The sequence below is a fragment of the Bos indicus genome, chromosome 24 (assembly GCF_029378745.1).
Source record: "Bos indicus isolate NIAB-ARS_2022 breed Sahiwal x Tharparkar chromosome 24, NIAB-ARS_B.indTharparkar_mat_pri_1.0, whole genome shotgun sequence".
Taxonomy (NCBI): Eukaryota; Metazoa; Chordata; class Mammalia; order Artiodactyla; family Bovidae; genus Bos; species Bos indicus.
Window position 1 is genome coordinate 1215607 of NC_091783.1, and position 14816 is coordinate 1230422.

At 59.3% G+C, this 14816-nt stretch overlaps 1 protein-coding gene across 4 annotated transcripts in view; it reads right to left on the reverse strand.

Annotated features, from left to right (window-relative positions):
• NFATC1 (nuclear factor of activated T cells 1) overlaps positions 1-14816 on the reverse strand; it is an 87011-nt gene that overhangs the window by 40310 nt on the left and 31885 nt on the right. For all 4 annotated transcript variants that reach the window (XM_070778621.1, XM_070778622.1, XM_070778623.1 and 1 more), the window contains exons 4-7: positions 11611-11813; positions 9525-9697; positions 8367-8507; positions 2089-2144 (exon numbers count right to left, since the gene is read on the reverse strand). In XM_070778621.1, the coding sequence (XP_070634722.1) occupies positions 2089-2144; positions 8367-8507; positions 9525-9697; positions 11611-11813 (573 nt within the window). The remainder of the gene's footprint in view (positions 1-2088; positions 2145-8366; positions 8508-9524; positions 9698-11610; positions 11814-14816) is intronic.

Genomic DNA, 14816 nt, shown 5'->3' on the forward strand with positions numbered 1-14816 from the left:
TTTGTATTCTTATTTTTTCTGCACTTGATAAAACATTCTCAGAGAAATGTTGATGTGTCTTATGGCGATTATATATTTTTTCTTTTCCCTTATATTTCTTCTGATTTTTGATTTATGTATCTTTGTTTTTTTGCTGTTAGGTGTCTAACGTTTTATAATATCTATCTTCTTTGTGAATTGTACCTTTCATCATTAAAAAAATTCATCTTTTTTCATTTAAAATAAATAAGTTAAAAATTTTTAAAGTAAAGGATTTTTAAAAGAAAAAAAATCACCTGCCAGCCTGTGCATTGTTACCTGAAGGTTCCTCCTGCTCTGTGAAGACAAAGGAGGACAGACACTTGGAGGTGGACAGTAATCCAACCCGTCAATAAACACTTCAGACACAAGGTCTTCACACCCCAACCAGAAGGCAGGGGCTGGGAGTGTGGGTGACAGCACAGGGCTGCTCTGCTGGGCATTCTTATAAAATAAAGATGCGGGCCGAAAGGTGTACCGTGTCAGCGCTCATCCAGAGGAAGGAGAAGCCTCTGCCGACTTCAGACAGAAACACAGCAAGAAGGCACCAGTCTTCCTCAGGCCCCTTCCTGCTTCTCCCTCAGGCCCCCTGGTTCTCCCTCAGCCCCCTGGTTCTCCCTCAGGCCTTCTGGTTCTCCCTCAGCCCCCTGGTTCTCTCTCAGGCCCCGCCCTGGTTCTCTCTCAGGCCCCCCGGTTTTCCCTCAGGCCTCCTGGTTCTCTCTCAGGCCCCCTCCTGGTTCTCTCTCAGGCCCCCTCCTGGTTCTCCCTCAGCCCCCCTCCTGGTTCTCCCTCAGGCCCCCGTGGTTCTCCCTCAGCCCCCCTGGTTCTCCCTCAGGCCTCCTGGTTCTCTCTCAGGCCCTGCCCTGGTTCTCTCTCAGGCCCTGCCCTGGTTCTCTCTCAGGCCCCCTGGTTCTCTCTCAGGCCCCCCGATTCTCTCTCAGGCCCCCCGATTCTCTCTCAGGCCCCCTGGTTCTCCCTCAGCCCCCTGGTTCTCCCTCAGACCCCTGGTTCTCCCTCAGCCCCCTGGTTCTCCCTCAGCCCCTTGGTTCTCCCTCAGACCCCTGGTTCTCCCTCAGCCCCCTTGGTTCTCCCTCAGCCCCTTGGTTCTCTCTCAGGCCCCCTCCTGGTTCTCTCTCAGGCCTCCTGGTTCTCCCTCAGGCCTCCTGGTTCTCAGGCCCTTCTGGTTCTCCCTCAGCCCCTTGGTTCTCCCTCAGGCCTCCTGGTTCTCTCTCAGGCCTCCTGGTTCTCTCTCAGGCCCTCCTGGTTCTCCCTCAGGCCTCTTGGTTCTCTCTCAGGCCTCCTGGTTCTCTCTCAGGCCCTCCTGATTCTCCCTCAGCCCCCTGGTTCTCTCTTAGGCCCTCCTCCTGGTTCTCCCTCAGGCCCCCTCCTGGCTCTTCCTTAAGTGTGAGCAGCCACAAATACCACGGAGGCCAAGTGCAAGATGGGCACCTGCAGGCCCTGCGCCCTGCAGAGGGTAGGTGGGCACAGAGGACCTCGGGTCTGCAGGTCCCCCTGGCTGCTGGCCAGCAGGACAAGCAGGTGGAGCAGCACTTAGATCTGACCTTGAGCTTGTGTCCTGGTGGGAGGACAGTGCGTGAGGAGCCAAGGACGCTGGTAGAAACCCTGGGCCCGCATGGCCAGGCAGTGAGGGGTGGGGCTCAGGCTCTGGAGAGGGGGTCCTCCCAGAGGGCAGCGAGTCTGGACTCCCTGGTGACAATGGCCAGTGGAGACCGCAGGCTCTGGGCATGTGTGTGTACCTCGTCTACCTGGTGGGGGCCTGCAGCCCAGGAGCTGCCTGGCTCTCTGCAGTCACCCCGCGTCCGCGTTGTCTGCTCCCTGCGCTGCGCGTGCAGAGACCACTTGGGTCAGGAGGCACTTCACAACCATTTCTACTCCTTGTTCTCTCTCTTTCTGTGTGCTCATCCGTGGTTCATTGCAACAAATCAGAAGCCATGTGCCTTGGGCCAGGAGCCCCTGTGTAGTCAAGAGCCTCTCCAGAGAGCAAGTGGCCCCCTAGGCCGTGCGTCCACTCCCCTTACCCCCACAGCCACCCGTCTGGCCCACACTCACCGGCTTACACAGGTCTCCTTCAGTTTTTGCCTCCATCTCCCAGATGTGGTGCCCATCTGCAAGAAAGGATTTGGGAAGTCTGTTAATTCTGTCCCAACGGGGCGGCCCCCAAATCACACCTGGACGCAGGCAGATGGGAGTCCTGCGATGAGAGGACCCTCCCTTGCCCGGCCGGCTCAGCAGCAGCTGACGGGAGTGGGTCCCTGCATGACCGATCAACCACAGAGTGGATGCCAGGACCCCAGGAGAGAAGCTCAAACAGACCTGACTGCAGGTCTGGAGCGGGGGCCTGGAGACCCCCACTCTGCAGGAGGGAGCCCTTGAGCATCCCTAGCTAGGGCCTTGAGCGTCCCTAGCGCCAGCCCTGGAAGGGGTCTACGCTCAAAGAGGGGGTAACCCAGGAGGAACGCAGGCAACCCAGGTAGGAAGGCCATCGTCTGGGATGTGAGCCTGAGTGCAGGGCACACAGTGGGAGCTGGGGCCTCATTACCTGGGCCCGAAGTGCCCTCATAGGTCTTGGGAGCAGGGTTATTCTAATGATCGTGGCCCTAGAGCCACGGGTCCTGCCCTGCTCAGGGAAACTGGGGGCTGAATAAGAAAATCCTCTCTGAGACTACTCCTTGCCACATCAGGACACAGAAATGCAAAACACAAGGTATTTTTAACCTTACCCCGTGGCCGTTTGCATGTTTGAAAAAATGAAAAGGCTCCAGTGCCTGTGAAAGAAAGGGCCTATTGTCCCCGGGCCAGGCCCTGGAAGGAGGCAAGGCCCAGGACCCACTGGCTGGGGTGACAGAGCCGTGTTCCCGGTGCTAGGAAGCCCCTCTGGCAGGCGTGCTTTGCCTACAAGGCCAGGTCGTTATTTGGAATTAACAGATGTCAATCTCCTACATGGACCTCTTTGCACTTTTTTATAAAGTCGCTCCCCAAATGAATCGTTACATCTAGTAATGGTTCTGGGCCTAGTTTTTGCTTTCTCTCTGTTTTCCAAGAAGAAATGTATGTGTTACAAATACTAAATTATAAATAAGTTAAACAGCATCGCCTTTTTCTCCCTCACAGTGCTGGCTGGGCAGGGGCGGAGGGTGGAGCAGAGAGGAAATGTGAGTCACAGAGAGGCCTGGACATGCCAGGCCACACCAGCCCCTCGGGACACCGAGTGCCCCCGCAGAGCATCCAGCAGATGACCCACTAGGGGATCAAACACTGCTGGAGCCAGGGGACCCGCATCCGTCTCTCCTCTAGGAAAAACCAACAGGAGACGGAAAGAACACCCCCGCCCTTAAAAGTGCCAGCATTCCGCAAGCAGCACACAGCTCCCATGAGGGCAGGACTCAGGGAAGGAGCGACCCCAACTTGGGCGATAAATGGCAGAAGGTCCCTGGTACGCGTGGAAAGCACCGTGGACACGGCTCCCGTGGTGCGGCCCAGACCTGCTATGGATGCGCCACTGGGCCCCACCCACCCCCACCGGTTTGAGGAAACCGAAATGACTCTTCCTGTAACCAAGCTTCCCACGTCCTTGGTGCCTTTTAAAAACAACAATTTTTCTTATGACAAAGCCCATCGTTACCCCAAAACAGCCGTTAAGTGTTAAAACCTGAACAGCTGGGGCAAAGCTTTGCAACTGCTTCTCCTCTGGTCCATAGAGGTTGACAGACCCCTTCACCCAGCATCCACTGCCCACCCTCCAGGAGGGTCCGCAGACCAGACTAGCCTCCCGGGAATGGGCTGCAGGCCCACAGGTGGAACAGCCACCACGGGAAACGTGGGTGTGCAGCGGGCGGTGGGCGTGCGCACGGAGGACAGGCGCGGCGGGAGGGGCCGCGCGACACCATCCCGTCCAGTGCGGGCCTGGGGTCCAGCGGTCCCACCGTGCAAGCAGATCCACAAGCTGACCAGTCTGGCCACCCGCACAGGCTCACAGCTCTGTCGCAGCGTCTGAAAAGCACAGATCCCTGGAGCCACAGAGAGACGAGCACAGAGCAAAGGGGAGAGGCAGACGGGCCACTGAGGTCCGGCTCACAGGCACAGGGCTCCCACGTCCCTCACCCTGGCCTGGGGGCTCTGGCCCAGTCTGTGTTCTGTGGTCAGAAGTGCACACGCAGTCCTGCTCCAGGAGGAGGCCGGAGTGGCAGCCAGGGTGGCCCGTGCCTGCCCTGTGGGACCCCCACACGGGACACTCCCCAGCGGCCCCCACCCCGCTGACTGCTGACTCCTTGCACTGCCCCGGCCTGGGTCAGGTGACCCCTGGCCTCTGGCATGCTTGTCTGCAAAGCTGCTGGGAGGCCACCGGGTGTGGAACGCAGCCGTGGCTCCTACGGGAGGGGAGGCCGCAGGCCTGAATGGGCCTTTGTGCTCCAGCCTTATCAGGAGCTCGCTGGCCTCCTCAGTAGGAAACTGTGTGCAAGCCCAGGAGTAAAAATATTCCGAGTCATTAGGGAATTCCCTGCAGCCTGAGTCATCGGAAAGGCTTCCCCGCCACACCCGGCGGGAGGAGCCGGGCCTGGGAGGGGCTGCCCCGGCGCACGTCCTGCTCCACGCTCCACAGGGTGGGGACCGAGCAGGCCCGCCCGACGGAGGCCCGAGGGTCCCCAGCAGCTGACCCTGCCTGAAATGCGCTGGTTTCCAGCCCTCCGGGGGACCAGGGTTGGGGTGCTGCCTCTGATGCTCACATGGACAAGCAGACGTGCCTCTAGAGGGAAGGAAGGTCACTCCTTCGCCCAGGGGAGGGACGCGCATGCACTCATGTGAGCCCGCACACAGACCCACTGCGCATTATGCGTGACACCAACAGCCGTCCACGGCGAGCGACAAGTAGGACGGGCACCCTCTGGCCTTCAGAGGGTGATGTTCTGATGCCCTCACGGGACACTTGGAGGACCTTGCAGGGTGGCCCCCTGCAAGGGGGTCCCCTGACCATGGGAGAGCCGGGAATAGGATGCCATGGCCCCCGACCCCAGCAGGGCCCCGCCCGCCTATCATCTGCATTGAAGGCACTTGGGAAACAAAACCCCCCAAGACTGCTGAAAACATTCAGTTCAGGGTCGTGGGAGGACCACTTGGCTCCGAGGCCCAAAGTGAGAAAAAGCCTCCTGAGGACCAGAGGGGCCTGGCTGCTGCTCTTTTCCACCCACTGAGGATCAGCGCTGTTTCCTGATGGTCAATCCTGGGCAGTGGCAGGCCTTCCCTGCAGGAAACAAGTCCTGCTTCTGTTGCAAGGATTTAGGACTGAGGACGTGATGTTCTCTTCTAGGTCTGTGACCACGTGGGGTTTGGGACCTCAGTAATAGGTGTGAACAGGTCTGGCAGAGAGGTGGTCTGGTCGTGTAGCTGGCGGTCACGCTGAACCCGATGATCCTCCAAGTCTGCACCCTGGGTGGTTTAGCCCTGAGCCTGGGCAGATGGGACCTGCCTGAGCCTCAGTGCCAAGGGGTCCCCCTCGAGTCTGGGCCTTGAGGAGGCACAGTGTCCACTGGGATGCCCTGGGGACCACGCCCGTGCCCAGCCACACACAAGCTGCAGCGGACCATGTTGCCTGCTGAAGCCACCAGCTCTGGTGAGGTCTGCTGAGCTTCACAGTTTCTAGGAACCGCATGGAAAGGCTGGGCTACACATCACTGACTTTAAGCATCACAGTCGAGAACCTGGTAACATTCATGGCGGTGCAAGCTCCAAATCCCTGGTCTCTCCCGATCCCCCTCCATGTAGGCACTCTCTTCGTGTCCTCGTATTTAAATGTTTTTTATGTGTTTTTAATGTTTGCACATGTGCAAGTATATCCCTCATGCATAAGTCTGAACAGAGCCCCCTGACCTCCAGCAAGAGACAGTGCGGTGGGGGGAGCATCTCAGCATCCTGCTCCTGCCAGGCCTCCCAGTGAGTCTGTCCCAGGCCCCATGCTCAGGGACGTCCACTGCGGGAGGTGGCATCTGGCTCAGAGGCCACAGCTGTCCTCCTTGAAGGGAAGGCCCTGTGGCTTCTTGCTGGACACTAAACCCTGAGCAGAATTACAGGGTGGTTCTGGAGAGTCTCACCACGAACGCAGCTGAGAACACGAACATCTCAGAGATGAGAGCGGCTGCTTCGCGGCTCTTTTTGAGGGGTCCCCTGACCATGGGAGGAGCCTCGCTCCCATGTCCTGAGGGCCATCTTCCTCCGGGACCCTGCTTGGTCACACAAGGTAGGCACAGGTGACAGCCAGCCCTGGCCAGGAGGAATCTTGAAACACTTAAGAAACTCCAAGTACTGCTCAGAGCAGCTGAGGCGACACGGTGACCAGACACCCACCTCACCCAGCGTCTGACATGAGACAGGCCGGCCACAGTCCTGCTCCTGCCCACAGCCAGCAGCTCCTGGACCAGCCTCACCACTCACATGCCAGCCTTGCTGCCTCCAAGTAGGGGCTAAAGACAGAATCTTCCAGCACACCAGGCACCTCCTCAGGAGCCTAGAGGATGACCAGTCTTTCAGTCTAAATTGACTTTAGTGGTTTCTCGCCCCAAAATCAACCAAGAAAAGCCCAGTAACTGTTGAGGCTCATCAGGAAGCACGTGTGCTCGGCTAAGAATGCACGCTGGACACACGGGACTGGCGTGGACGTGTGTGCAAATGTGCCGGCAACTTGGTTTAGACGCAGACGCAGTGTGACAGGACGCACAGCTGCGTGTTTACACTGTACTTGTCATGACGCACCACGTGTCTGCGGGATGTCTGGTCTCCACCCACTTACTGGTTTCTTGCCCTCTGCCCGCCAGACATGGAAATGCTGCAGGAGACAGCAGGCTGGGGACAGGCCAGCGTGGCAGCGGGTGACAGCAGCACTGAGCCTGCCTGGGGCCAGGGAGCCGGGAGCCCAGCGACCTTGACAGCCAGGCGCCCGGAACTTGGCTTCCAGCTGCAGGCAGATGGCCACCGTGCAGACCCGGGACCAGGCCGCCATGACCGAGGAGTCCGCCCCTGTCCACGATCGGCTGAGGAGATTGGGAGACGCCTCACGGTCCCATCATGGCACCCAGGTCGAGGTCAGGGCTGACTGCTCGAGGAAAGAGCCCGGGGCGCTGGCCAGCTCCCACTACACACATCTCCGAGTGCGGTGAGGACCCCGCCGCCCACAGGCTGGGAGGGGGTGCCCACGCACACATTTAGAACACAAATGCTGAAATTATTTCAAAATTCACCTCCTCCAAAGAGGGGCGTTCTGGTAGTGCGAATTCTTCCCCCACCACTGTACTCAGGCGGGTCTTCTCCCACCTGTAAAACAATTTCCAATCACAGGCACAATGGTGCAGGCAGAATGAGGTCAATGTGAAAGACTCTCAAGCCCGTTTTGACTGAAGCACTTAAGTTTCCTGCAGACTGTACAAAATCAACCCCATTACGGAGGCTGAGAGTCTCCGTGGTTTGCGGTCAGCAGCAGGGGCCCTGCCCTGGGCTCGAGAGCTGGACTGGGGCTCAGAGGAGCAGCTGGGCAACTGGCTCCAGAACCTGGCCTGCGGGCACTCCCTCCCAGCCTGTGGGCAGGGGCACCCCCTCAGGCCAGCCCCCCACAAAGAACGTGCTCTACAAACACACCCCAGGGTATGAGAGAGGTGAGGCCGCACGCTCACCCTTATGACCATGTGGGCCGGGTAGGGCTGGGCAGCCCTGGGGCAGGAGCCCTGCTCCCCCCAGCCCTACTCCCACCCCCACCCCTAACCCCCTGCATCCATCCTGCAGCTCAATAATAGGCTGGTCACCTGGTTCCCCAGACACCAGAGAGCAGAGAGCCTTTCCCTTCAGACCTGCAAGCGAGCATACACACACAGGTCCATGTGCATGCACACACAGGTCCATGTGCAAGCATACACCCGCATGCACACACACAGGTCCATGCACACATGTGCACACACACACACGAGTGGCTGTGGCCCCAAGGGGCACCATCATTGAAAGCAACCAGTGTCTCCTTCTGCACTGCGGGGCGCTGTGCCACCAGAACGAGTGGCACAAAAACGTCTCTGGGCCCCAGTGGGGTCCCCCATGGCTTCTGTGCCCATTGCACAACAGGATACCTGCCTAGGATGGTCTGCGGTTCTGAGAAAGCCAAAGACCAGCAAGAGCTGGTTGGAGCCCCTGAGCAGGCACCTGCTAGCTGGGCAGATGCAGGCCCCACACCCGCAGCCCCTCAAAGCCACGTTGAGGAAGCTCTGGGACCGTGCATGGTACCCTCTCCCGCCAGCCAACCTCTGCCGGCACCCAAACAGCAAGCACTCGATGCTGGTTTTAAGAGGAAATACCTGGTGCTTTCTCCACAAAAATGACCTTGGAGTCCTGCAGAAAGTTGTGGCCGGAGAGGACCATCCTCTTCCCTCCGAGGACGGGGCCGCTGGCCGCACTCTGCTTCTCCACCAGGGGCAGCTCCTGGGCCGAGCGCTGGGCTGTGGGGGTGCAGCGAGAAGTGAGCCAGGGAGACCCCTCCCGGGAGGGCTGGTCCACCCACACCGCCCCAGCCCCTCCTGGGCAGCTGGTCCACCCACGACGCATTGTCAAAGGGAAGGCAGCATGCCTCTGACTGGTCCACGCGGAGACGTGTGTGCATACATATGTGAGTGTGTGTGTGTGCCTCTGTGGGAGTGAACGTGTTCCGCTAGAGTAATCACCCTTGAAGGCCCTGGGGAAGCTGTGGGGAGTCCTGCAGGTGAGGGGGGACACAGCCTGCCCACCAGCAGCAACAGGGCGATCCCCGGGTCTAACCGGGTGGGGGGCCCACAGAGCAAGGCACCCCAGGCTAAAGTCGAATGTGGAGGGCTGTCCATGGTGGGCTCTCAAGGGCTGAGGGCACAGGTGGCCAAAATCGGGATATGGGGCAGAGGTCTGTGTAGCAGCAACAGCGAAGATACACTCTGCGGCCCCCAGTGACTGGGGTCCTCACACAGCCCCCAGTCGCCAGGGTCCTCACATAGCCCTCCCCAGTGACCAGAAGACCTGAGATGAGGGGCCTGCTCCTTCTCACGGGGAGAGACCATAGAAAGCTGGAGCCACCCGTAGCAGAGCCCACGGCCTGGGGATGGCCATCTGGAGACTGGACAGGAGGGTCCAGCAAGAGTGGACCACGCGGCAGAGAGGAGCCGTGAAGGAGGGGCCACGGCGGGCTGTGAGGGAGGGGCTGCGGGGCAGAGGGGGCTGTGAGGGAGGGGCCACGGCGGGCTGTAAGGGAGGGGCTGCGGGGCAGAGGGGGCCGTGAGGGAGGGGCCGTCAAAGATACCTGACTGACGTTCAGGTCAGAGACAAAGGAATGAACCAGGATGCTCCCCGAGGCGGCAGGCAGGCGAGCTGTGAGGATGGGGATTGCGACACAGCACACCCCCTGGGGCGGGGCAGAATGTTGTGGGCTGTGGGAAGGGAAGGGTCCGGCGGGACTGGCCCTCGGCCTGGACACGGGGCGGGGCACTCACAGCATTCGATGGGGTTGGAGGCCACCTGCAGTGACAGCGTCCGGCCGTTGGGCTGCGGGATGTGGACGCGGAAGACCAGCCGCACCCGCGTGTTCTTTCTCCCGATGTCCGTCTCCCCCTTGCGCAGCTCGATGTCGGAGTTCCTGAGCTTCAGGATCCCGGCACAGTCGATGCTGTGAGATAAGAGTGCCTGCCTCAGTCCCTAGCCCTGCCTGACACCCACTCACCTGTCAGAACAGCCCCAAGTCCACCCATCAAGTGGGGGGGCGGCAAAGGAGCAGGACAAGCCAGCCCCTCATGCCCCCAGGTCTCAAGCAGGCAGAGCCCCACTCGCTCAGGGCCCGCCGCAGTGGGCAGGTGTGGACACCCCAGAGGAAGTCTCCCAGGGCGGGCTCTGAAAACCTCCTTCCCCAAGATTCTGGGAGTGTCCCCCCTCAGCTCAGGATCCTGGATTTGCTAGGGCCTCATGTGATTTCCAGAGAAGGCAATGGCACCCCACTCCAGTACTCTTGCCTGGAAAATCCCATGGACAGAGGAGCCTGGTGGGCTGCAGTCCATGGGGTCGCTAGAGTCGGACACGACTGAGCGACTTCACTTTCACTTTTCACTTTCATGCACCGGAGAAGGAAATGGCAACCCACTCCAGTGCTCTTGCCTGGAGAATCCCAGGGACAGGGAAGCCTGGTGGGCTGCCGTCTATGGGGTCGCACAGAGTTGGACACGACTGAGGCGACTTAGCAGCAGCAGCGTGTGATTTCCTCTAGTTTCATTTAACTTAATGATTCCATCCAACACCAGTCTCCAGCACAACAATCCACAGGCAACTTGTCAGATGGAAACCAGCCCTTCCCTCCGTCAGACGCACAGACAAGGCAGCACGGGGCCTGAAGGTCGGGACCACAGCCTGGCCCAGAGTGCTGGGAAGACTGGCCCGCGGTGCCCGCGCTGCCCTGGCCTGAAGGGTATTTCATGGAGTAAACGCAGCCACCGGAGTCAGAGCTGCAGCTGCTGGAGGGACCAGCAGGGTCTCCCAGCCGTCAGCCCCGCTCCTGTCCTTGGGAAACTTAGAATGAATCCCCTCAAATCCCTGAAAAGCCAACACAGAGAGAAGGCTTTCTCTTTGTTTACAACGTAGAGGGTTCAGGAGCTACTTAGAAACAACTGATCAACACCCCACACAAGCCCACACTGTGGCTTCCCACACCCTCCCTCCCCAGCCACGGCCCTGGGCTCCTTCTCCTCCGAGGGACACGCCAAACCCACCTGGGCGCAGGGCCTTCCCACTTGCTGTTTCCCTGCAAAGTTGCTTCGAGGCCGCCCCCACAGACACCCCCCGAGAACCCTGTGTTAATGAACTGCTGCCTTACGTGTTTATCTAGACACACAGGGTGTTGAGGCTCCATTCTGCGCCCTCAGAGGCCCCCAGGAGAAGGCGAGTCTAGAGGGACAACCCTGTCCCCTTTCTCTGCTGCATGTGTAGCTCGGGAGTGAAGGGCAGGGCACACTGTGGTCACTCAGTTAATGAGGCCACAAGCAGGGACCCCACTTGGACCCGAGAAGAAGACTCTGTAGCTTGCTAACCGAGTCATCTCTACACCAAAGAGCCAGGCCTGACCTGCATGTTCCAGCTGGTCACATCAGCAGAAACCCTCAGTGAAAACACAACCCAGACATGCTGGTCTCCATAATGCTTCAACATGAGCAGCGTTTTAACCACTCTTCTGGCTTTCACAGAGCTTTCAGAAAAAAAAGGGTGCCATACAGGGGTGGGGGCAGGGGTCAGGCGAGAATGACTTCATGTATGTGTATGGCTGAGTCCCTTTGCTGTTCACCCGAGACTATCACAACATTGTTCATCAGCTATACCCCAATACAAAATGAAAAGTTTAGAAAAAAGAAAAAGTGGGTGCCATGTTTGTACACAGAGGGGGCTCGCATAGCTGTGAACTGAGTGGCAACATGAAAACCCTAGAAGGAAACAAGTCTGCCGTCGTAAATGTTTGTAAAGTTTCCTGAGGTGTTAAGCAAAGTGGAAGTGTGAGGAGGACTCCCCTTCCCTCCGAGGGCCGGCCCGCAGCGAGCTTACGTGGCGCGCATGTTGTTCTCCGGCAGCAGCGGGATCTCCAGGACCTTGGTGCTGCAGACGACGGCCTCGTGGCTGGCGGTGGACACGGTCTTGCCCGTGATCCGGTGCACCTGATAGAAGGCGTGTGGCCTCAGCAGCCGGTCGTCCGCCGTGCCGATGAAGAGCTGCAGGGTCAGAGGCTCGCTCTCCACATAGCCATGCAGCTGCGGGCAAAGGAGCGGGGCCGTGAGTGCTGCACCCATGCCGCGCCCGCCTCGCTCCCCGCTCGTGGCCCGAGGCCGGGCCCCCGCCCCCTTCTGGGCTGGACACCTCGTGAGTCGGTGTTGAACACCCGGTTGCCCGTGCTGGAACACGAGCGCACACAAGGGCCGTACACACCTGCACGCATCTGCTTGCGTCTCAGGACGGCAAGAGGGGCCCCACGAGGGGCAGGTGGGGAGGAAAGCCGGGGTCTCCGGGCCATGGCCTCGTCCAGACACTCCTCTGCCCACGCGTGTGGACACAAGCATCTCATGAGGCCAAGCCCCTCCACACAAGCCCACCCCCGATGAATTCAGACATGCACCCAATAGGACTCAACCCACTTTCTCCTACTCAGTCCTGTCCTAACCAGAAATAGGATGCTCCAAATCAGACACACCCGACATCTGCCCGGCAGGCTGCGGGTGCATGGGACCCTGGGGCCTGTCCCATGAGCCCCAGGTCGCAGCCTGTCTTCTGCCAGCTTCAGATCCCACATGGGAGGTGGGGGGGGGGGCCTGTACACGGCCATTTCAATTGTATGCTGGGCACATGGTCTTGTGTGGGCATAAAACCCATCAGTCTTGGGCTCCAGACACACAACAAGCTGACTCTGCACCAGGAGCTGGGGGTAAGTGCCGCTCCCAGGACCTTCACCAGCTGCTCCTGGACAGACCTCAGGTGGAGTCCCCGCCTCGCTTCCCCCGTACCCCTCAGTGACAGTCCCTCTCAGAAGAGCACTGGATTTGCCTTCCATCCTGTTTATGGCAGGCCATCCTCAAGAGGCAAATCCAAAGCAAGCAGGCAGCGCAGGGCCAGCCCCTGTGCCGATCCCCCTCCTGCAGAAGTGGGGACCTGCCAGGGTCCCGACACAGGCCCCAGGAGGGTAGCTGCCGACATAGGCTCAGGGGGCACAGTGGGCTGCTCTCCCCTTCGCGGGCTGTCATCACTGCTCCTTGGACTCATGGTAGCAGTTCAGACAACAGGCAGTTCAATGAGCCAGACCAGTGCAGTCAAGAAGGCTGTCGGTCACTGCTTCCATAAGGGCGAGGGCATAGCCACCCACCCTCTGGCCGACCCTGCTCCCCGGGCGGAAACCACAGGAGAACTGGCCCTGCAGTGGGGTTGTTCTCAGGTCCAGCTGATACATGAGCCCCAAAGCCCCTGCTTAGATGAGGCTTCAGGGGGATCAGTCCCCGCCCCGCCATCCAGGCTCCACCTCTGTCCTGTGAGAAGTCCTGACAGTCACTCCACAGCCACAGGGCAGGAGGCCAGGCTAGACGACCGAGAACTTCCAGGCAGTGCCGGCTTGGGACTTGGGACTGTTTGGAGGCGGACTAAATGCAGACAGTTCTCAGACACACAAGGGGGACAGGATCAGTGACTGCAGAAACGGGACACCTCCAGGTCCAGCAGCAGCTGACCTCCATGTCCAAGACCCTGCTTGCTGTTTCTAGGGCTCACTTTTTCCAAGCTGGGATGTCAGAATGGAAGCTGAAGGTCCAGAGACAAATGAGCCGGAACTTCATTGGCAGGTCTGGCGCCAGGCTCCGGCACTTTCTCTGCCCCGTGTCTCGCTCCTCCTTGCAGAGATCCCACTGCTTGCTTCCCTGGCTGGTTTCCACTTCTTTCCACGACACCCAGTTAGCAGCGTCCACCTCGTTCCCGCCCTCGGCTGTGGCCTCCCCAGCTCTCCTGACCCCACAGTGAGGAACGAGTCTCTCTTCAGCCCAGAGAAGTGAGCGCGTGCTGCTTCCAGCGTGTTTAAAACCAGCAGCAAACCGTCCATCAAGACGCGCTGACAAAGACCCAGCTACTGCACTGACTTCACTTAATTAAGAGATGAAGTCACTTGTAAATTCTGAAGCCTCAGAAGAGAATCCAAACAATGACAGGCCACTCTTGAGAGTCACGCACACTCATCAAGAAGAGTGCCGGGGCTGCGCACCCCCCACGTGGGAGGATGAGCCGGGGCATCAGGCCAAGAGCCGGGCCAGAGAGGGATCCGCACGGCACCTCATCAGGGCGGGGCTCGCGTAGCCTCATGGCTCTGTCCATCCAGCCCCGTCTTCCGGCAGACATGGTCTGCACAGCCTTACAACAGACAATACGAGACCACAGGCCACCGAGCCCAGCTCTGACTGCGGCTGGATCGCGGCCCCAGTGAACGAGTTTACAGCTTCAGGTGAGCGTCCGGCAGCTGAGACTCCCAGCACCGGGGACTGGCGTCGGTGGACGTCTCTGGGGAACGGTCTGTAGCACCCGAGTAACATTTAACAGCCTGTGTTTGTTAAATGTCATGGGCTGCAGAGTGGCTCCCGGGGCATCTGAGCATCACTGTGAGATCTTATGGAGACGAGGATGCAGGTTGGGCATGCACACAGGTCGGGCGTGCACATAGGACGGGTGTGCACACATGCACACGCCGCACACGCATGCTCACAGGCTGACATGTGCACACGTGCTCTCCAGACTCTCTGGGACCCTGGAGTTGCTTAAAGATCTTATTTCCTGGCAGGAGCAGCAGTTTCAGGCATCAGACTCCCTGTTTTTATCGTCTCTGTCTGTGACACGGCCCCAGGCACCCATGGGTGTGCTTGTTTTCAAAGTGGGTCTTTCCTATTAGAACAATCTTGTGTTCATCCTGACCCACAGGGTCTGACCCGTACGGACCAGACGTGTGCCCGATGGGCAGTGAGCAGACAGAGTGAACTGGTCTCAGGCCTGTGGCTGGTCCCCAAGTGTCCACAGCAAGAAGAGAGCTAGCAAGAGCCTAAGTTTACTGAGAGACCTAACGTCCACTCGCTGTCCTCCCGGCCTGCTGCATGGACAGAGGCTGACATGGGGCCTCTCCCACCTCTGAGGCCATCAACACAGAGAACCTGCTGGGGCTGCCAACTCCTGATGGTGGGTCCTCCTGACAAGGTTAATTCTGCAGGAACCGCACGCTCTGCCCACCAGGGCGG